Here is a 23,655-nt window from a genome sequence, read left to right on the forward strand (position 1 = left end):
CACTTTCCCGAAAGACAAAGTGGCTATACTCTGCTGCCTTAGCAGTCTACCTGACCTGGAGCTGCTGTGTAAGGAGTGACTAGGGTCCTCCTAGCCACATCATCATTCACACCGGAACAGATGACCTGGGAAAGGGTAGCCACAGCACTCAAGGGAGTGATTGAAAAAGCCTCTTCCACATTCCCAACTCAAGAGTGGGAATCTCCAACCTGCTACCACAAAAATACTTTCACCGTTGCCACCATACAGCGGGTAAATGCAACCATTTGGAAAGCCTTTATTACCAGGTACACCTCTACAAAGTGACTGTCACATTTGCCAGGACTCTGAAAGACATCACACTCAACCTCGTCAATGTCCAGACCTAAACCCAATTGAGATGTTGTGGCAGGACATGAAACGAGTAGTTCATTGTATGGATGATTCTACAATGTTTATTTTATGGTGGAAAAAAAACATTCACCTGATGTCACAAGAACATTCCCAGAACATATTTTGTCTGTTCTTTGTGGCTAGGTGTGGAGCTGGCGACCCACCTCGACAACATCCGGTGAAATTGCAGAGCGCGAAATTCAAATGACAGAAATAGTCATATTCAACATTCATGAAAATACAAGTGTAATAGATAAGAAAAAAGCTTAACTTCTTGTTAATCCAGCCGCTGTGTCCGATTTCAAAAGGCTTTACGGTGAAAGCACACCATGTGGTTATCTGAGGACAGCACCCCACACAAAAAAGCATTAAAACAAATTCAACCAGGCAGGTGCGCCACGAAAGTCAGAAATAGTAATAAAATAAATGCCTTACCTTTGATGATCTTCATCTGTTGGCACTCCAAAAGGTCCCAGCTACATTACAAATGGTCCTTTTGTTTGATAAAGTCCTTTATATCCATAAAAACTCAGTTTAGCTGGCACGCTTCATTCAATAATCCCCTGGTTTCCCTCCTTCAAAATGCATACACAATGAATCCCAAATTTGACCAATAAACTTATCCAAACAAGTCAAACAACGTTTATAATCCAACCTCAGGTACCCTAATATGTAAATAAACTATACAATTTAAGATGGGGAATCGTTATTGTCTTTACCAGAGATAAACAAGATGAACGCGCTCTCATCCACGCGCATGAAAACACTACAGCCAAAATGGGAGGCACCTAGAAAAACTACAAATTCTAGCAAATTTTTCCAAAAACTGAAACTCTTTCTATAGACTGTTGACATCTAGTGGAAGCCCTAGGAACTGCAGTATGGGAGTTTTCCCTTCATATTAAACATGAAAACAGTGGGAGGCTGAACATATTTTGCGGGGGATGGTTTGACCTCGGGTTTTTTGCCTTCCATATCAGTTGTGTTATAATCACCAGACATAATGTTAACAGTTTTAGAAACTTTACAGTGTTTTCTATCCACATCTACTAGCAATTATATGCATATCCTAGCTTCTGGGCCTGAGTAACAGGCAGTTTACTTTGGGCACACTTTTCATCCAGATCAAAATGCTGCCCCCTAGCCCAAAGAGGTTATTAAAGGTTCCCAGCATGTTTCTTTAGGTTGTGGGAACATTGTGGGGATATGCCAAGAAATAGGTTCCCAAAAACTGTCCAGGTGTGTTGACATTCAAATAATGTTTGTATCAGGGTACACAAAACATTCCTTTTATGTTGCAAGAATGTTGACAGAACAGACTGAATTATTTAATTAGGTAACAGTGTGTGGTCCATTACAAGAAATAGGTTCCCAAAACACATGTGCTCACTTGTGAAAACATTCATAAAATGTTTAATAAATCCTGTTAAGGATGCTGCGAATTTTCGCAGCTTTTTGTTAAAAATCGCACAAAATTTCAACGTCCTGCTAGTCATGCCAGGAATATAGTATATGCATATGATTAGTATGTGTGGATAGAAAACACTCTGAAGTTTATAAAACTGGTTAAATGATGTCTGTGACTATAACAGAACTTGTGTCGGAGGCAAAATCCCAAGGAAACCTGTTCACAAAAACCACGAAAAAAATAAATAAATCCGCCAGTCTCTGTATTGTCTATGGCAAGGGAAAATAGATAGCGACCGATTTACAGTTCCTACAGCTTCCGCACGATGTCGCCAGTGTTGGGAATTGTATTGAAGTTAATCCTTGGTCAAATGAGTAATAGGCACTTCCTGTCGTCGGGTCTCCCAGAGGAAGTTATGAAAGGGAGAAAATGAACGACGATTTCAAGACTTGCTGCTATTGAATACATATCACCCCGTGATCAATTTGATCGTTTATTAACGTTTACTAATACCTAAAGTTGGATTACAAAAGTAGTTTGTAGTGTTTTGTTAAAGTTTATACGCAACTTTTGTAATTTAAAAAAAATGATGTTGCGTTTTGAAACGTTTTTCCTGGATTTGACGGTGTTCATAAATGGACATTTTGGGTATACATGGACTGATTTAATCGAAAAAAAGACCCAATTGTGATGTTTATGGGACATATAGGAGTGCCAACAAAGAAGCTCGTCAAAGGTAATGAATGTTTTATATTTTATTTCTGCGTTTTGTGTAGCGCCGGCTACGCAGATTTTTTTGTGCCCTGCATGTGTGTTTTAATGAAAGTTTGAGTTGTATTGAATACTATTAGTTGGCGCTCTGGAATTTCCACTGATTTTGATCCCTGTACAGGGACAGCAGCCATAATTATGTTAGATTGCACAGGATATTCTTATAATGATTGTAAGAAAGTTGACAAAGTTCTTTAAAGGTTCCCAGTACATTTAATTAAGTTATAGGAGTTGTCTAGGATACCATAACACCTGGTCTAAGTTCTTTAAAGGTTCCCAGTACATTTAATTAAGTTATGGGAGTTGTTTAGGATACCATAAAAGCTGGAGCAATGACATTTCAGTAAATAAACACCTGTTTACAGAGAACGGCGGTTCTAAATGAATTGTTTACACGATTAAATGTTTGATTTGTTACATTAATAAATTCAGTAATGATCAATCATACATTTTTAAAATCGTCAGTAAGAAAGTGCTAGCCATTGGCTGCTAACAGCTGGGAACAGCTAGCTAACTGGCAATCACAAAAACAATAAACAACTTTGAGAGTACAAACCCACAGAAATCGGACGGTCGCCCTTTAGTGGCCAAAAATAAAAATGGACGAAAATGACAGTCAAAGAGGAGAATAATTATTGTCAAGGATAATTTTTTATTATTATTTAAATAGATGCATACTAAGACAAAAGAAATGTAAAATAGTGTGAAATGAAGAAATTGATTAAAATGGTGGAAGTGATCGCTGGAATTAAACAATTAACTATGCAAATGAGAAAAATCTGGGTGCATTAAGGAAATAGACGCCTGCCTCTCATAGAAGCCTGCCTCTAATAGAAGCCTGTTGTGTTCAGTGATTTAAGCAAATCGGAAAAGCCCAGGGATATTACGGTATTTACAGTGCCTTGCGAAAGTTTTCGGCCCCCTTGAACTTTGCGACCTTTTGCCACATTTCAGGCTTCAAACATAAAGATATAAAACTGTATTTTTTTGTGAAGAATCAACAACAAGTGGGACACAATCATGAAGTGGAACGACATTTATTGGATATTTCAAACTTTTTTAACAAATCAAAAACTGAAAAATTGGGCGTGCAAAATTATTCAGCCCCTTTACTTTCAGTGCAGCAAACTCTCTCCAGAAGTTCAGTGAGGATCTCTGAATGATCCAATGTTGACCTAAATGACTAATGATGATAAATACAATCCACCTGTGTGTAATCAAGTCTCCGTATAAATGCACCTGCACTGTGATAGTCTCAGAGGTCCGTTAAAAGCGCAGAGAGCATCATGAAGAACAAGGAACACACCAGGCAGGTCCGAGATACTGTTGTGAAGAAGTTTAAAGCCGGATTTGGATGCAAAAAGATTTCCCAAGCTTTAAACATCCCAAGGAGCACTGTGCAAGCGATAATATTGAAATGGAAGGAGTATCAGACCACTGCAAATCTACCAAGACCTGGCCGTCCCTCTAAACTTTCAGCTCATACAAGGAGAAGACTGATCAGAGATGCAGCCAAGAGGCCCGTGATCACTCTGGATGAACTGCAGAGATCTACAGCTGAGGTGGGAGACTCTATTTGAAATATCCAATAAATGTCGTTCCACTTCATGATTGTGTCCCACTTGTTGTTGATTCTTCACAAAAAAAATACAGTTTTATATCTTTATGTTTGAAGCCTGAAATGTGGCAAAAGGTCGCAAAGTTCAAGGGGGCCGAATACTTTCGCAAGGCACTGTACATAGTTTGCACAGCACATTCCCACAATCTTCCACAATTTCCAAATAAGTTTTTTGATGACGTTCATAGTATATTTGTTTTATTGTTTAACATAATACATTTCATATTCACGCAATAAACATTTCACCTTGTCTTGGAGGTCCTCGGGAACATGTTATATTTAAGTTTGACCTAATATTACCACAACATTCTCAGCATGCAAATGTGTAGATCCTTAAAAAGCAGATTGGAATACAGCCCCATTATGTTTGTCTCCAGATTTAATGGTAATTCATATAGAGACACATGGCATTTTAATGGTAATTCATATAGAGACACGTGGCATTTTAGTGGTAATTCATATAGAGACACATGGCATTATAATGGTAATTCATATAGAGACACATGGCATTATAATGGTAATTCATATAGAGACACATGGCATTATAATGGTAATTCATATAGAGACACATGGCATTATAATGGTAATTCATATAGAGACACATGGCATTTTAATGGTAATTCATATAGAGACACATGGCATTTTAATGGTAATTCATATAGAGACACATGGCATTTTAATGGTAATTCATATAGAGACACGTGGCATTTTAATGGTAATTCATATAGAGACACGTGGCATTTTAGTGGTAATTTATATAGAGACACGTGGCATTTTAATGGTAATTCATATAGAGACACATGGCATTTTAAATTAATTGAAATGTATGATGGTGATAGTTTGTACTGTTTCCTTTGCGCTCCATTGAAGTACTTCTAACCGTGTTATCTCCCACCATAATAATAGGATTGTTTGTTGCTTGTTAACCTCAATATTGTCCTCCGTTGTCCCTATCACCCCCATCCCAGAATAGCACGTTTTGCACCTTCGTCACGGGGTGCATGACACCCACCTGTCCCAAACTTAACCACATTAAGGTCTCCAGCCTAAAACTAAAGGTCTGAGAAGGGAGGTACGTTAAGTCCCAGAAAGTAGGTTTAGTTTATAGAAGTAAAACACCAACAGAAGAAACGGGCCAATAACAACAAAAGTAGAACAAAACAGAAGAAAATAGGAAACTGGCAAGAAAAGAGATCATCACTAAATATTCGAAACAATAACACAAACTAATCATGACACTCAATATCTACAAAACAATTACACAGAAATCAGCCATTACACTCAATATCAGTAGAACAATAACACAGAAACCAGCCATGACACTCAATATCAGTAAAACAATAGCACAGAAACCAGCCATGACACTCAATATCAACAAAACAATAACACAGAAACCAGCCATGACACTCAATATCAACAATACAATAACACAGAAACCAGCCATGACACTCAATATCAACAAAACAATAACACAGAAACCAGCCATGACACTCAATATCAACAAAACAATAACACAGAAACCAGCCATGACACTCAATATCAACAAAACAATAACACAGAAACCAGCCATGACACTCAATATCAACAAAACAATAACACAGAAACCAGCCATGACACTCAATATCAACAATACAATAACACAGAAACCAGCCATGACACTCAATATCAACAAAACAATAACACAGAAACCAGCTATGACACTCAATATCAACAAAACAATAACACAGAAACCAGCCATGACACTCAATATCAACAAAACAATAACACAGAAACCAGCCATGACACTCAATATCAACAAAACAATAACACAGAAACCAGCCATGACACTCAATATCAACAAAACAATAACACAGAAACCAGCCATGACACTCAATATCAGTAAAACAATAGCACAGAAACCAGCCATGACACTCAATATCAACAAAACAATAACACAGAAACCAGCCATGACACTCAATATCAACAAAACAATAACACAGAAACCAGCCATGACACTCAATATCAACAATACAATAACACAGAAACCAGCCATGACACTCAATATCAACAAAACAATAACACAGAAACCAGCCATGACACTCAATATCAACAAAACAATTACACAGAAAACAACCATGACACTCAATATCAACAATAACACAGAAAACAGCCATGACACTCAATATCAACAAAACAATAACATAGAAACTAGGCATGACACTCAATATCAACAAAACAATAACACAGAAACCAGCCATGACACTCAATATCAGTAAAACTATAACAAAGGATCCACTCAAAACGAGGTCCTTCCCTAAACACATTTATTCTGGTCATTTGGCCAATAACCACTATAACGAGGATAGACCAGATGTTAACCACTATAACGAGGATATACCAGATGTTAACCACTGTACGAGGATAAACCAGATGTTAACCAATAACCACTATAACGAGGATAGACCAGATGTTAACCACTATAACGAGGATATACCAGATGTTAACCACTGTACGAGGATAAACCAGATGTTAACCAATAACCACTATAACGAGGATAGACCAGATGTTAACCACTATAACGAGGATAGACCAGATGTTAACCACTATAACGAGGATAGACCAGATGTTAACCACTATAACGAGGATAGACCAGATGTTAACCACCATAACGAGGATAGACCAGATGTTAACCACCATAACGAGGATAGACCAGATGTTAACCACCATAACGAGGATAGACCAGATGTTAACCACCATAACGAGGATAGACCAGATGTTAACCACCATAACGAGGATAGACCAGATGTTAACCACCATAACGAGGATAGACCAGATGTTAACCACCATAACGAGGATAGACCAGATGTTAACCACCATAACGAGGATAGACCAGATGTTAACCACCATAACGAGGATAGACCAGATGTTAACCACCATAACGAGGATAGACCAGATGTTAACCACCATAACGAGGATAGACCAGATGTTAACCACCATAACGAGGATAGACCAGATGTTAACCACCATAACGAGGATAGACCAGATGTTAACCACCATAACGAGGATAGACCAGATGTTAACCACCATAACGAGGATAGACCAGATGTTAACCACCATAACGAGGATAGACCAGATGTTAACCACCATAACGAGGATAGACCAGATGTTAACCACCATAACGAGGATAGACCAGATGTTAACCACCATAACGAGGATAGACCAGATGTTAACCACCATAACGAGGATAGACCAGATGTTAACCACTATAACGAGGATAGACCAGATGTTAACCACCATAACGAGGATAGACCAGATGTTAACCACCATAACGAGGATAGACCAGATGTTATGGTGGAATGGAAAATACCCGCCACGGCCATCTGAAAATGTTGAGGGCCCCAAACTGTACAAGTGTACCAAGTTTCATGCTTTTATGAAAACGTGAACGTTATCGCCTAAAAATGTGGCACGTGGCCTGGACTAAAAGAGAAAACACATCAAACACAATGCAGAAGATTACAGACGGTTATGGAAGCTAAACGTCTGGAAAACAGAGTCAATAGTTCCACTATAAACAGACAATTAGCAGCTGTTACAAACACACTTGGCTAATATCTTTCAAAAATGTATGAATGAAAATGTACATAATCTGATTTGACAAAATGTATTTTTTTGTTTTTACTTTGAAAGAAATATACTTTCCCAAAATAAACATACCCTGGGCTACGTCCCAAATGCCACCATACTCCCTATATAGTACACTACTATAGACCAGAGCCCTATTCCCTATATAGTGTACTACTATAGACTAGAGCCCTATTCCCTATATAGTGCACTACTATAGACCAGAGCCCTATTCCCTATATAGTGTACTACTATAGACCAGAGCCCTATTCCCTATATAGTGGTACAACTATAGACCAGAGCCCTATTCCCTATATAGTGGTACTGCTATAGACCAGAGCCCTATTCCCTATATAGTGCACTACTATAGACCAGAGCCCTATTCCCTATATAGTGTACTACTATAGACCAGAGCCCTATTCCCTATATAGTGGTACAACTATAGACCAGAGCCCTATTCCCTATATAGTGGTACTGCTATAGACCAGAGCCCTATGCCACCATATTCCCTATATAGTGCTCTACTTTAGACCAGGGCCCTATTCCCTATATAGTGTACTACTACAGACCAGGGGCCTATTCCCTATATAGTGTACTACTACAGACCAGGGCCCTATTCCCTATATAGTGCACTACTATAGACCAGGGCCCTATTCCCTATATAGTGTACTACTGTAGACCAGAGCCCTATTCCCTATATAGTGTACTACTGTAGACCAGAGCCCTATTCCCTATATAGTGCACTACTTTAGACCAGAGCCCTATTCCCTATATAGTGCACTACTTTAGACCAGAGCCCTATGCCACCCTATTCCCTACATAGTGCACTACTTTAGACCAGAGCCCTATGCCACCCTATTCCCTATATAGTGCACTACTTTAGGACCAGAGCCCTATGCCACCCTATTCCCTACATAGTGCACTACTTTTGGACCAGAGCCCTATGCCACCCTATCCCCTACATAGTGCACTACTTTAGACCAGAGCCCTATGCCACCTTATTCCCTACATAGTGCACTACTTTAGGACCAGAGCCCTATGCCACCCTATTCCCTATATAGTGCACTACTTTAGGACCAGAGCCCTATGCCACCCTATTCCCTACATAGTGCACTACTTTAGGACCAGAGCCCTATGCCACCCTATTCCCTATATAGTGCACTACTTTAGGACCAGAGCCCTATGCCACCCTATTCCCTATATAGTGCACTACTGTTATGACATTATGTTGCTCTGGCCAAAAGTAGTCCACTTTAAGATATAGTGTGCCATCTGATATCAGATGTGCTCCTGGACACAACATATGACTGAATGGCATTAGAGTTCACAACGTTCCACCATTTTAATTCTCTAAAAGCCTTGTTTTATAAGAGTCTATAGTCCACTAATAGACTCTATTAGCAGCTGAATAATTGGAGTCAACATGGGCCAGCATCCCTGTGGTACACTTTCAACACCTTGTAGAGTCAACATGGGCCAGCATCCCTGTGGTACACTTTCAACACCTTGTAGAGTCAACATGGGCCAGCATCCCTGTGGAACGCTTTCAACACCTTGTAGAGTCAACATGGGCCAGCATCCCTGTGCAACCCTTTCAACACCTTGTAGAGTCAACATGAGTCAGCATCCCTGTGGAACCCTTTCAACACCTTGTAGAGTCAACATGGGCCAGCATCCCTGTGCAACCCTTTCAACACCTTGTAGAGTCAACATGAGTCAGCATCCCTGTGGAACCCTTTCAACACCTTGTAGAGTCAACATGGGCCAGCATCCCTGTGGTACACTTTCAACACCTTGTAGAGTCAACATGGGCCAGCATCCCTGTGGTACACTTTCAACACCTTGTAGAGTCAACATGGGCCAGCATCCCTGTGGAACGCTTTCAACACCTTGTAGAGTCAACATGGGCCAGCATCCCTGTGGAACGCTTTCGACACCTTGTAGAGTCAACATGGGCCAGCATCCCTGTGGTACACTTTCAACACCTTGTAGAGTCAACATGGGCCAGCATCCCTGTGGTACACTTTCAACACCTTGTAGAGTCAACATGGGCCAGCATCCCTGTGGAACGCTTTCAACACCTTGTAGAGTCAACATGGGCCAGCATCCCTGTGCAACCCTTTCAACACCTTGTAGAGTCAACATGAGTCAGCATCCCTGTGGTACACTTTCAACACCTTGTAGAGTCAACATGGGCCAGCATCCCTGTGCAACCCTTTCAACACCTTGTAGAGTCAACATGAGTCAGCATCCCTGTGGAACCCTTTCAACACCTTGTAGAGTCAACATGGGCCAGCATCCCTGTGGTACACTTTCAACACCTTGTAGAGTCAACATGGGCCAGCATCCCTGTGGTACACTTTCAACACCTTGTAGAGTCAACATGGGCCAGCATCCCTGTGGAACGCTTTCAACACCTTGTAGAGTCAACATGGGCCAGCATCCCTGTGGAACGCTTTCGACACCTTGTAGAGTCAACATGGGCCAGCATCCCTGTGGTACACTTTCAACACCTTGTAGAGTCAACATGGGCCAGCATCCCTGTGGAACCCTTTCAACACCTTGTAGAGTCAACATGGGCCAGCATCCCTGTGGTACACTTTCAACACCTTGTAGAGTCAACATGGGCCAGCATCCCTGTGGAACCCTTTCAACACCTTGTAGAGTCAACATGGGCCAGCATCCCTGTGGATTCCTTTCAACACCTTGTAGAGTCAACATGGGCCAGCATCCCTGTGGAACCCTTTCAACACCTTGTAGAGTCAACATGGGCCAGCATCCCTGTGGAACCCTTTCAACACCTTGTAGAGTCAACATGGGCCAGCATCCCTATGGTACACTTTCAACACCTTGTAGAGTCAACATGGGCCAGCATCCCTGTGGAACGCTTTCGACACCTTGTAGAGTCAACATGGGCCAGCATCCCTGTGGAACGCTTTCGACACCTTGTAGAGTCAACATGGGCCAGCATCCCTGTGGAACCCTTTCAACACCTTGTAGAGTCAACATGGGCCAGCATCCCTGTGGATTCCTTTCAACACCTTGTAGAGTCAACATGGGCCAGCATCCCTGTGGAACCCTTTCAACACCTTGTAGAGTCAACATGGGCCAGCATCCCTGTGGAACCCTTTCAACACCTTGTAGAGTCAACATGGGCCAGCATCCCTATGGTACACTTTCAACACCTTGTAGAGTCAACATGGGCCAGCATCCCTGTGGAACGCTTTCGACACCTTGTAGAGTCAACATGGGCCAGCATCCCTGTGGAACGCTTTCGACACCTTGTAGAGTCAACATGGGCCAGCATCCCTGTGGAACCCTTTCAACACCTTGTAGAGTCAACATGGGCCAGCATCCCTGTGGAACCCTTTCAACACCTTGTAGAGTCAACATGGGCCAGCATCCCTGTGGAACCCTTTCAACACCTTGTAGAGTCAACATGGTCCAGCATCCCTGTGGAACGCTTTCGACACCTTGTAGAGTCAACATGGGCCAGCATCCCTGTGGAACGCTTTCAACACCTTGTAGAGTCAACATGGGCCAGCATCCCTGTGGTACACTTTCAACACCTTGTAGAGTCAACATGGGCCAGCATCCCTGTGGTACACTTTCAACACCTTGTAGAGTCAACATGGGCCAGCATCCCTATGGTACACTTTCAACACCTTGTAGAGTCAACATGGGCCAGCATCCCTGTGGTACACTTTCAACACCTTGTAGAGTCAACATGGGCCAGCATCCCTGTGGTACACTTTCAACACCTTGTAGAGTCAACATGGGCCAGCATCCCTGTGGTACACTTTCAACACCTTGTAGAGTCAACATGGGCCAACATCCCTATGGAACGCTTTCAACACCTTGTAGAGTCAACATGGGCCAGCATCCCTGTGGAACCCTTTCAACACCTTGTAGAGTCAACATGGGCCAGCATCCCTGTGAAACGCTTTCAACACCTTGTAGAGTCAACATGGGCCAGCATCCCTGTGGAACGCTTTCAACACCTTGTAGAGTCAACATGGGCCAGCATCCCTGTGGTACACTTTCAACACCTTGTAGAGTCAACATGGGCCAGCATCCCTGTGGAACGCTTTCAACACCTTGTAGAGTCAACATGGGCCAGCATCCCTGTGGTGTACTTTCAACACCTTGTAGAGTCAACATGGGCCAACATCCCTGTGGTACACTTTCAACACCTTGTAGAGTCAACATGGGCCAACATCCCTGTGGTACACTTTCAACACCTTGTAGAGTCCAAAGTCAGTCATTTTACTGCAGTAAGACATTTCAGTACTCTTTCCACCCCTGTCAATCGGTGGCCTTGAAGTAGTGGCTTTCCTTGTTCTGCAAGAGACGCAGCTTTTGAGGAGTGACAGATAACGATGCTTCATGGGTGGCAGTTGTCGTTGTGTTCAGAGGGTCCCTGGTTCGAGTCCAGGATGGGGCAAGGAGAGAGCAATACTGTTATATACACATTTACATGTACTGTTGTCTCTACCTTCTTGCACTTTGCACTGTTGTCTGTGCCCAGTAATGTTTGTACTATGTTTTGTGGTGCTACCATGTTGTGGTGCTACCATGTTGTGCTGCTACCATGCTGTGCTGCTACCATGCTGTGCTGCTACCATGCTGTGTTGCTACCATGTTGTGCTGCTACCATGTTGTGCTGCTACCATGTTGTGTTGCTACCATGTTGTGCTGCTACCATGTGGTGCTGCTACCATGTGGTGCTGCTACCATTTTGTTCTGCTACCATGTTGTGCTGCTACCATGCTGTGTTGCTACCATGTTGTGCTGCTACCATGTTGTGCTGCTACCATGCTGTGCTGCTACCATGCTGTGCTGCTACCATGTTGTGTTGCTACCATGCTGTGTTGCTACCATGTTGTGTTGCTACCATGTTGTGCTGCTACCATGTTGTGCTGCTACCATGTTGTGCTGCTACCATGCTGTGTTGCTACCATGTTGTGCTGCTACCATGTTGTGCTGCTACCATGTTGTGCTGCTACCATGTTGTGCTGCTACCATGCTGTGTCGCTACCATGTTGTGCTGCTACCATGATGTGTCGCTACCATGATGTGCTGCTACCATGTTGTGCTGCTACCATGTTGTGCTGCTACCATGTTGTGTTGCTACCATGCTGTGTTGCTACCATGTGCTGCTACCATGCTGTGTTGCTACCATGTTGTGTTGCTACCATGCTGTGCTGCTACCATGTTGTGTTGTCATGTGTTGCTGCCTTGCTATGTTGTTGTCTGAGGTCTCTCTTTATGTAGTGTTGTAGTGTCTCTCTTTATGTAGTGTTGTGGTGTCTCTCTTTATGTAGTGTTGTGGTGTCTCTCTTTATGTAGTGTTGTGGCGTCTCTCTTTATGTAGTGTTGTGGTGTCTCTCTCTATGTAGTGTTGTGGTGTCTCTCTCTATGTAGTGTTGTGGTGTCTCTCTTTATGTAGTGTTGTGGTGTCTCTCTTTATGTAGTGTTGTGGTGTCTCTCTTTATGTAGTGTTGTGGTGTCTCTCTTTATGTAGTGTTGTGGTGTCTCTCTCTATGTAGTGTTGTGGTGTCTCTCTATGTAGTGTTGTGGTGTCTCTCTTTATGTAGTGTTGTGGTGTCTCTCTATGTAGTGTTGTGGTGTCTCTCTTTATGTAGTGTTGTGGTGTCTCTCTTTATGTAGTGTTGTGGTGTCTCTCTCTATGTAGTGTTGTGGTGTCTCTCTCTATGTAGTGTTGTGGTGTCTCTTTATGTAGTGTTTTGGTGTCTCTCTTTATGTAGTGTTGTGGTGTCTCTCTCTATGTAGTGTTGTGGTGTCTCTCTCTATGTAGTGTTGTGGTGTCTCTCTTTATGTAGTGTTGTGGTGTCTCTCTCTATGTAGTGTTGTGGTGTCTCTCTTTATGTAGTGTTGTGGTGTCTCTCTTTATGTAGTGTTGTGGTGTCTCTCTCTATGTAGTGTTGTGGTGTCTCTCTTTATGTAGTGTTGTGGTGTCTCTCTTTATGTAGTGTTGTGGTGTCTCTCTTTATGTAGTGTTGTGGTGTCTCTCGTCTTGATGTGTGTTTTGTCCTATATTTATATGTTATGTTAATTTGTAATTTTGTAAATCCCAGGCCCCGTCCCCACAGGAGGCCTCCTGCCTTCTGGTAGGCCGTCACTGTAAATAAAGAATTTGTTCTGAACTGACTTGCCGGGTTAAATAAATGTTCAACTTAGCACACTACTTTTGTGGCATTATGTGGCACTATTGGGCTCTGGATTAAAGTAGTGTGTTATGTAGGGAATAGGGAATAGGGTAGACTTCCAGATTTGGTCAATATGACTATAGACAGGGCTGTAGTCATAATGATACTATAGACTGGGCTGTAGTCATAATAATGATATGACTATAGACAGGGCTGTAGTCATAATAATGATACTATAGACTGGGCTGTAGTCATAATAATGATACTATAGACAGGGCTGTAGTCATAATAATGATGCTATAGACAGGGCTGTAGTCATAATAATGATACTATAGACAGGGCTGTAGTCATAATAATGATACTATAGACAGGGCTGTAGTCATAATAATGATACTATAGACAGGGCTGTAGTCATAATAATGATACTATAGACAGGGCTGTAGTCATAATAATGATACTATAGACAGGGCTGTAGTCATAATAATGATACTATAGACATAGCTGTAGTCATAATCATGATACTATAGACAGGGCTGTAGTCATAATAATGATACTATAGACAGGGCTGTAGTCATAATAATGAGATGACTATAGACAGGGCTGTAGTCATAATAATGATACTATAGACAGGGCTGTAGTCATAATAATGATACTATAGACAGGGCTGTAGTCATAATAATGATACTATAGACAGGGCTGTAGTCATAATAATGATACTATAGACAGGGCTGTAGTCATAATAATGACACTATAGACAGGGCTGTAGTCATAATAATGATACTATAGACAGGGCTGTAGTCATAATAATGACACTATAGACTGGGCTGTAGTCATAATAATGATACTATAGACAGGGCTGTAGTCATAATAATGATACTATAGACAGGGCTGTAGTCATAATAATGATACTATAGACAGGGCTGTAGTCATAATAATGATACTATAGACAGGGCTGTAGTCATAATAATGATACAATAGACAAGGCTGTAGTCTTAATAATGATACTATAGACAGGGCTGTAGTCATAATAATGATACTATAGACAGGGCTGTAGTCATAATAATGATACTATAGACAGGGCTGTAGTCATAATAATGACACTATAGACTGGGCTGTAGTCATAATAATGATACTATAGACAGGGCTGTAGTCATAATAATGATACTATAGACAGGGCTGTAGTCATAATAATGATACTATAGACAGGGCTGTAGTCATAATAATGATACTATAGACAGGGCTGTAGTCATAATAATGATACTATAGACAGGGCTGTAGTCATAATAATGATACTATAGACTGGGCTGTAGTCATAATGATACTATAGACAGGGCTGTAGTCATAATAATGAGATGACTATAGACAGGGCTGTAGTCATAATGATACTATAGACAGGGCTGTAGTCATAATAATGATACTATAGACAGGGCTGTAGTCATAATACTGTGAGTCATACAACAAGCCTTTTCAGTCTGCTTCCTTGAAATCTGAATCTGGGTCATGATGCAGTGATTCACCAACTACAGAGTCAGACCAGACCTTAATAAAGACTGTAGAGCTGCTGTGTGTGCAGGCGTTGGTTCTCGTCCTGCACTAACACACCTGTTTCAAACAGTCAACTGATCATGGTATTCAGTCCGGACCAGAATGTGTTTCATCGGGTGTGTTCGTGGCCTGGCTGGAATAAAAGCATGCACACAGTAACACTCCGTGGAGATATGTTTAAAGTAATGTTCTGTCTGTCTGTAGGCCCCAGCGAGCTGGACCTCAGTCTCCTAGGAGACAATACTAGTCTGGTAGACGTCCCATTCAGAAATGAAGAGCAGGTAAGAACAGAGCACTTCTCATCCTCCTCTCCTCTCATCGATTATCTTCCTCTCCTCCTCTATTATTTTCCTCTCCCCCTGTTCTCCTCTCCTCTCCCCCTGTTCTCCTCTCCTCTCCCCCTGTTCTCCTCTCCTCTCCTCCTGTTCTCCTCTCCTCTCCCCCTGTTCTCCTCTCCTCTCCCCCTGTTCTCCTCTCCTCTCCCCCTGTTCTCCTCTCCTCTCCCCCTGTTCTCCTCTCCTCTCCCCCTGTTCTCCTCTCCTCTCCCCCTGTTCTCCTCTCCTCTCCCCATGTTCTCCTCTCCTCTCCCCCTGTTCTCCTCTCCTCTCCTCCTGTTCTGCTCTCCTCTCCCCCTGTTCTCCTCTCCTCTCCCCCTGTTCTCCTCTCCTCTCCCCCTGTTCTCCTCTCCTCTCCCCCTGTTCTCCTCTCCTCTCCTCCTGTTCTCCTCTCCTCCTGTTCTCCTCTCCTCTCCCCCTGTTCTCCCTCTCCTCTCCCCCTGTTCTCCTCTCCTCTCCCCCTGTTCTCCTCTCCTCTCCTCCTGTTCTCCTCTCCTCTCCTCCTGTTCTCCTCTCCTCTCCCCCTGTTCTCCTCTCCTCTCCCCCTGTTCTCCTCTCCTCTCCTCCTGTTCTCCTCTCCTCTCCCCCTGCTCTCCTCTCCCCCTGTTCTCCTCTCCTCTCCCCTGTTCTCCTCTCCTCTCCCCCTGTTCTCCTCTCCTCTCCTCCTGTTCTCCCTCTCCCTCTCCCCCTGTTCTCCCTCTCCTCTCCCCCTGTTCTCCTCTCCTCTCCCCCTGTTCTCCTCTCCTCTCCCCCTGTTCTCCTCTCCTCTCCTCTCCCCCTGTTCTCCTCTCCTCTCCCCCTGTTCTCCTCTCCTCTCCCCCTGTTCTCCTCTCCTCTCCTCCTGTTCTCCTCTCCTCTCCTCCTGTTCTCCTCTCCTCTCCCCTGTTCTCCTCTCCTCTCCCCCTGTTCTCCTCTCCTCCTGTTCTCCTCTCCTCTCCTCCTGTTCTCCTCTCCTCTCCCCTGTTCTCCTCTCCTCTCCCCCTGTTCTCCTCTCCTCTCCCCCTGTTCTCCTCTCCTCTCCTCCTTCTCCCTCTAATTCCATGTCAAGTGATTTTACTCTTAGGGGAAAAGCACCATAATAATCCAATCTCTTCTACTGTAATGTTTATCAGATATTTGATATGAAACTAGTTGTCTGAGCCCCGGCTACTACAGTTCCAAATGGCCACCTATTCCCTATATAGTGCACTACTATAGACCAGAGCCCTATTCCCTATATAGTGCACTACTATAGACCAGAGCCCTATTCCCTATATAGTGCACTACTACAGACCAGAGCCCTATTCCCTATATAGTGCATTACTATAGACCAGAGCCCTATTCCCTATATAGTGCACTACTACAGACCAGAGCCCTATTCCCTATATAGTGCACTACTATAGACCAGAGCCCTATTCCCTATATAGTGCACTACTATAGACCAGAGCCCTATTCCCTATATAGTGCACTACTATAGACCAGAGCCCTATTCCCTATATAGTGCACTACTATAGACCAGAGCCCTATTCCCTATATAGTGCACTACTATAGACCAGAGCCCTATTCCCTATATAGTGCACTACTATAGACCAGAGCCCTATTCCCTATATAGTGCACTACTATAGACCAGAGCCCTATTCCCTATATAGTGCACTACTATAGACCAGAGCCCTATTCCCTATATAGTGCACTACTATAGACCAGAGCCCTGTTCCCTATATAGTGCACTACTTTAGACCAGAGCCCTATTCCATATATAGTGCACTACTATAGACCAGAGCCCTATTCCCTATAAAGTGCACTACTTTAGACCAGAGCCCTATTCCCTATATAGTGTTCTACTGTAGACCAGGGCCCTATTCCCTATATAGTGTACTACTATAGACCAGGGCCCTATTCCCTATATAGTGTACTACTGTAGACCAGAACCCTATTCCCTATATAGTGCACTACTATAGACCAGAGCCCTATTCCCTATATAGTGTACTACTGTAGACCAGAGCCCTATTCCCTATATAGTGCACTACTATAGACCAGAGCCCTATTCCCTATATAGTGCACTACTATAGACCAAAGCCCTATTCCCTATATAGTGCACTACTATAGACCAGAGCCCTATTCCCTATATAGTGTACTACTGTAGACCAGAACCCTATTCCCTATATAGTGCACTACTATAGACCAGAGCCCTATTCCCTATATAGTGTACTACTGTAGACCAGAGCCCTATTCCCTATATAGTGCACTACTATAGACCAGAGCCCTATTCCCTATATAGTGCACTACTATAGACCAGAGCCCTATTCCCTATATAGTGCACTACTATAGACCAGAGCCCTATTCCCTATATAGTGTACTACTGTAGACCAGAGCCCTATTCCCTATGTAGTGCACTACTATAGACCAGAGCCCTATTCCCTATATAGTGCACTACTATAGACCAGAGCCCTATTCCCTATATAGTGCACTACTATAGACCAGAGCCCTATTCCCTATATAGTGCACTACTATAGACCAGAACCCTATTCCCTATATAGTGCACTACTATAGACCAGAGCCCTATTCCCTATATAGTGCACTACTATAGACCAGAGCCCTATTCCCTATATAGTGCACTACTATAGACCAGAGCCCTGTTCCCTATATAGTACACTACTATAGACCAGAGCCCTATTCCCTATATAGTGCACTACTATAGACCAGAGCCCTGTTCCCTATATAGTACACTACTATAGACCATAGCCCTATTCCCTATATAGTGCACTACTATAGACCATAGCCCTATTCCCTATATAGTGCACTACTATAGACCAGAGCCCTATTCCCTATATAGTGCACTACTATAGACCAGAGCCCTGTTCCCTATATAGTACACTACTATAGACCAGAGCCCTATTCCCTATATCAGGGGTGTCAAAGTCAAATGGACGGAGGGCCAAATAAAAAATTTAGCTACAAGCCGAGGGCCGGACTGTTCGAATGTTCATTGAAAAATTTTTAAATGACGCATATAGTCTAGTGAACCTAATTGAACCTACTGAAAACCTAACAAATATATTCCAATATGATCCGATAAATAAAGCAATATTTTCTTATGGCTCTGTCAGTAATCTTTAATTTTCAACAGACACAAAAGACAAATTTCCTTTATATAAAAATCCCCATAACATGAACATTAAATGAAAGAAACCGGTATTCAAGGCACCATCAGTAGCCTATATTTTCTATTTTAGCAAAAGTGGGCTAAATTTACTTCAAAGAAAAAAACAATAATAGCAATTTTCTATCATCCACTCAACTGAAATATTTTTAAAATATAATTGGATTGAAATACAATAAAATAAAGTGCAAAAATCTATTAATCAAAAACAACACTTTGTTTAAGGAGAAGTAACATGCAGTGAAAACAAATATTAAACTTTAACTTTTAAACTTGAACTGAGTAAAAACTCTAAATATGTGATTGCACAGTAATGTTCACTTGTTTGAGGTTGAGGGTGATACTTGGTGGTGTCCCATCTTTTCCACAAGTTCATCAATGTTCGGGGTAAGGCTCTGAGCTGAGGAAATCCTCAGAATTGAGTGGAGGTGTTCAGCAGTAAGTCGACTTCTGTGTGATGTTTTGTTCAGGTTCATCAAAGAAAAAAGTTGTTCACACAGGTATGTGCTGCCAAACATAGACAACGTTTGAGCAGCCTGGATGCGCAGCTGGGGCATTGTGTCGGGAGGAAACGGGCGAACTCCGCAGCACCCACTGCCGCATATTTTGCCCTCAGTGCATCATTGCATTGGAGGTCAATCAACTCCATTTGGAGGTTTGGTGGTGAGCTTTCCACGTCAACAGCAAATGGGTTACCGAGCAGTTCCAACCTGCTTTTTTGTGCTTCAAAGTCAGCAAATCGGCGTCGAAAGTCAGCGGCAAGCATACCTATTTTATCAGCCAACTGTGCGCTCGGGAACGCACTGGTAGAGAGCTTCTCTTTCATGGTCTGGCAGCTGGGAAAGTGGCTCAAATTTTCTTTCCGCATCTGCGTCTCCCACAGAGTCAGTTTGGTTTTAAATGCCTTCACTGTACTGTACATATCAGAGATGACATGATCCCGACCCTGCAGCTGCAAGTTCATTGCATTCAGATGACTCGTAATGTCACACAGAAAAGCCATTTCACACAGAAACATTTCGTCTCGGAGTTGTGTTGTGTCTTTCCCTTTGCTGTCCAAGAACAGACAAATCTCCTCACGAAGCTCGAAACATCTTTGAAGCACCTTTCCCTGGCTTAGCCATCGCACCTCTGTGTGATAAGGCAAATCACCATGCTCCGTTTCTAACTCCGTCAGAAATGCCTTGAACTGGCGGTGATTCAAACCTTTGGCTCTGATAAAGTTAACTGTGCGCGTGATGATGCTCATTACATGCTCCATTTTCAAGGCTTTACCGCACAACGCTTCCTGGTGTATGATACAATGATAAGCTGTCAGCTCACCTGTCGCGTTTTCCTCTTGCATCTTTTCCCGTATCTTCGCCACCAGTCCGCTCCTGTGTCCACACATCGCAGGTGCTCCGTCGGTTGTCAAACCCACGAGTTTTTCCCAAGGCAGCTCCATCTCATTTACACATCTTGACACCTCTTCATACAAATCATGCCCCGTAGTTGTGCCATGCATAGGACGTAAAGCCAAAAACTCCTCTGTCACGCTTAGGCTGGAGTCCACTCCGCGGATGAAAATTGACAACTGGGCAATGTCAGAAATGTCGGTGCTCTCATCCACAGCCAAGGAATATGCAATGAAATCTTTTCCCTTTTTCACAAGCTGCTCTTTTAGATTGATGGACAACTGGTCTACTCTCTCGGCAATGGTGTTTCTGCTCAGACTCACATTTAAAAAGAGTTGCCTTTTTCTGGGCAAACTTCGTCACAAACTTTAATCATGCAGTTTTTGATGAAATCCCCTCCGTAAATGGCCGGGCTGATTTAGCGATCTCTTCTGCCAAAATAAAACTGGCCTTGACAGCAGCCTGGCCTTGTGATTTGGCTTTTTTGAACAGAGCCTGTCGAGATTTGAGGCCTCGTTTTAATTCCTCTGCCTTTTGTAGCCTTTGTTCCATGTCCATATTCTTGTTTTTGTCCGCGTGTTTCGTTTCATAATGTCGTCTCAGATTATACTCTTTCAGTACCGCCACACTTTCTCCACACAGAAGACACACAGGTTTTCCAGCTACCTCCGTGAACATATACTCCGACTCCCACCTTGTTTGAAACCCCGGTTCTCAGTGTCCACCTTCCGTTTTGCCATTTTTGATGGGTATCTGAAAGTTAATTTTACTGTGATGCTGACGACTGCTGTGCCAATAAATATTGAAATGAAGCAGCCTACTGCTCGGTGCGTCACCGTTGCATTGTGGGAAATGTAGTATTGGTGCGTGTAAAAGATCTGCGGGCTGCCGGCTTGCTGCGGTCTGCGGGCCGGTTCTAATAATAAATCAAGATCATCCCAGAGGCCGTAAAAAACCTTCTCGCGGGCCGGATGTGGCCCGCGGGCCTTGACTCTGACATATGTGCCCTATATAGTGCACTACTATAGACCAGAGCCCTATTCCCTATATAGTGCACTACTATAGACCAGAGCCCTATTCCCTATATAGTGCACTACTATAGACCAGAGCCCTATTCCCTATATAGTACACTACTATAGACCAGAGCCCTATTCCCTATATAGTGCACTACTATAGACCAGAGCCCTATTCCCTATATAGTACACTACTATAGACCAGAGCCCTATTCCCTATATAGTGCACTACTATAGACCAGAGCCCTATTCCCTATATACTGCACTACTATAGACCAGAGCCCTATTCCCTATATAGTGCACTACTATAGACCAGAACCCTATTCCCTATATAGTACTCTACTATAGACCAGAGCCCTATTCCCTATATAGTGGTACTACTGTAGACCAGAGCCCTATTCCCTATATAGTGCACTACTATTGACCAGGGCCCTATTCCCTATATAGTGGTACTACTATAGACCAGAGCCCTATTCCCTATATAGTGCACTACTATAGACCAGGGCCCTATTCCCTATATAGTGGTACTACTATAGACCAGAGCCCTATTCCCTATATAGTGCACTACTATAGACCAGGGCCCTATTCCCTATATAGTGGTACTACTATAGACCAGAGCCCTATTCCCTATATAGTGCACTACTATATACCAGGGCCCTATTCCCTATATAGTGGTACTACTATAGACCAGAGCCCTATTCCCTATATAGTGCACTACTATAGACCAGAGCCCTATTCCCTATATAGTGGTACTACTATAGACCCACAATACCTATTTCTGCTGTTCAGCGACCCAGACACACATTAACTTCATAACAACTCTCATTATATAATCACCAAGACATTACTAAGGCTGTTCTGTACCTATATCATATATCATATATCATATAATCACCAAGACATTCCTAAGGCTGTTCTGAACCTATATCATATAATCACCAAGACATTACTAAGGCTGTTCTGAACCTATATCATATATCATATAATCACCAAGACATTACTAAGACTGTTCTGAACCTATATCATATATCATATAATCACCAAGACATTACTAAAGCTGTTCTGAACCTATATCATATATCATATAATCACCAAGACATTACTAAGACTGTTCTGAACCTATATCATATATCATATAATCACCAAGACATTACTAAGGCTGTTCTGAACCTATATCATATATCATATAATCACCAAGACATTACTAAGACTGTTCTGAACCTATATCATATATCATATAATCACCAAGACATTACTAAAGCTGTTCTGAACCTATATCATATATCATATAATCACTAAGACATTCCTAAGGCTGTTCTGAACCTATATCATATATCATATAATCACCAAGACATTACTAAGGCTGTTCTGAACCTATATCATATATCATATAATCACTAAGACATTCCTAAGGCTGTTCTGAACCTATATCATATATCATATAATCACCAAGACATTACTAAGGCTGTTCTGAACCTAAATCATATATCATATAATCACCAAGACATTCCTAAGGCTGTTCTGAACCTATATCATATAATCACCAAGACATTACTAAGGCTGTTCTGAACCTATATCATATATCATATAATCACCAAGACATTACTAAGGCTGTTCTGAACCTATATCATATATCATATAATCACCAAGACATTCCTAAGGCTGTTCTGAACCTATATCATATATCATATAGTCACCAAGACATTACTAAGACTGTTCTGAACCTATATCATATAATCACCAAGACATTACTAAGGCTGTTCTGAACCTATATCATATAATCACCAAGACATTACTAAGGCTGTTCTGAACCTATATCATATATCATATAATCACTAAGACATTACTAAGGCTGTTCTGAACCTATATCATATATCATATAATCACCAAGACATTACTAAGGCTGTTCTGAACCTATATCATATATCATATAATCACCAAGACATTCCTAAGGCTGTTCTGAACCTATATCATATAATCACCAAGACATTACTAAGGCTGTTCTGAACCTATATCATATATCATATAATCACTAAGACATTACTAAGGCTGTTCTGAACCTATATCATATATCATATAATCACCAAGACATTACTAAGACTGTTCTGAACCTATATCATATAATCACCAAGACATTACTAAGGCTGTTCTGAACCTATATCATATAATCACCAAGACATTACTAAGGCTGTTCTGAACCTATATCATATATCATATAATCACCAAGACATTCCTAAGGCTGTTCTGAACCTATATCATATATCATATAATCACCAAGACATTACTA

At 42.2% G+C, this 23,655-nt stretch overlaps 1 protein-coding gene across 1 annotated transcript in view; it reads left to right on the forward strand.

Annotated features, from left to right (window-relative positions):
* Nucleotides 1–23,655, forward strand: part of LOC135558078 (adenylate kinase isoenzyme 5-like) — a 129,529-nt gene that overhangs the window by 88,136 nt on the left and 17,738 nt on the right. Inside the window, 1 exon segment of the mRNA XM_064991829.1 lies at nucleotides 15,692–15,768. Within this exon segment, the coding sequence (XP_064847901.1) occupies nucleotides 15,692–15,768 (77 nt within the window).

The sequence above is a fragment of the Oncorhynchus masou genome, chromosome 17 (assembly GCF_036934945.1).
Source record: "Oncorhynchus masou masou isolate Uvic2021 chromosome 17, UVic_Omas_1.1, whole genome shotgun sequence".
Classification (NCBI taxonomy): domain Eukaryota; kingdom Metazoa; phylum Chordata; class Actinopteri; order Salmoniformes; family Salmonidae; genus Oncorhynchus; species Oncorhynchus masou.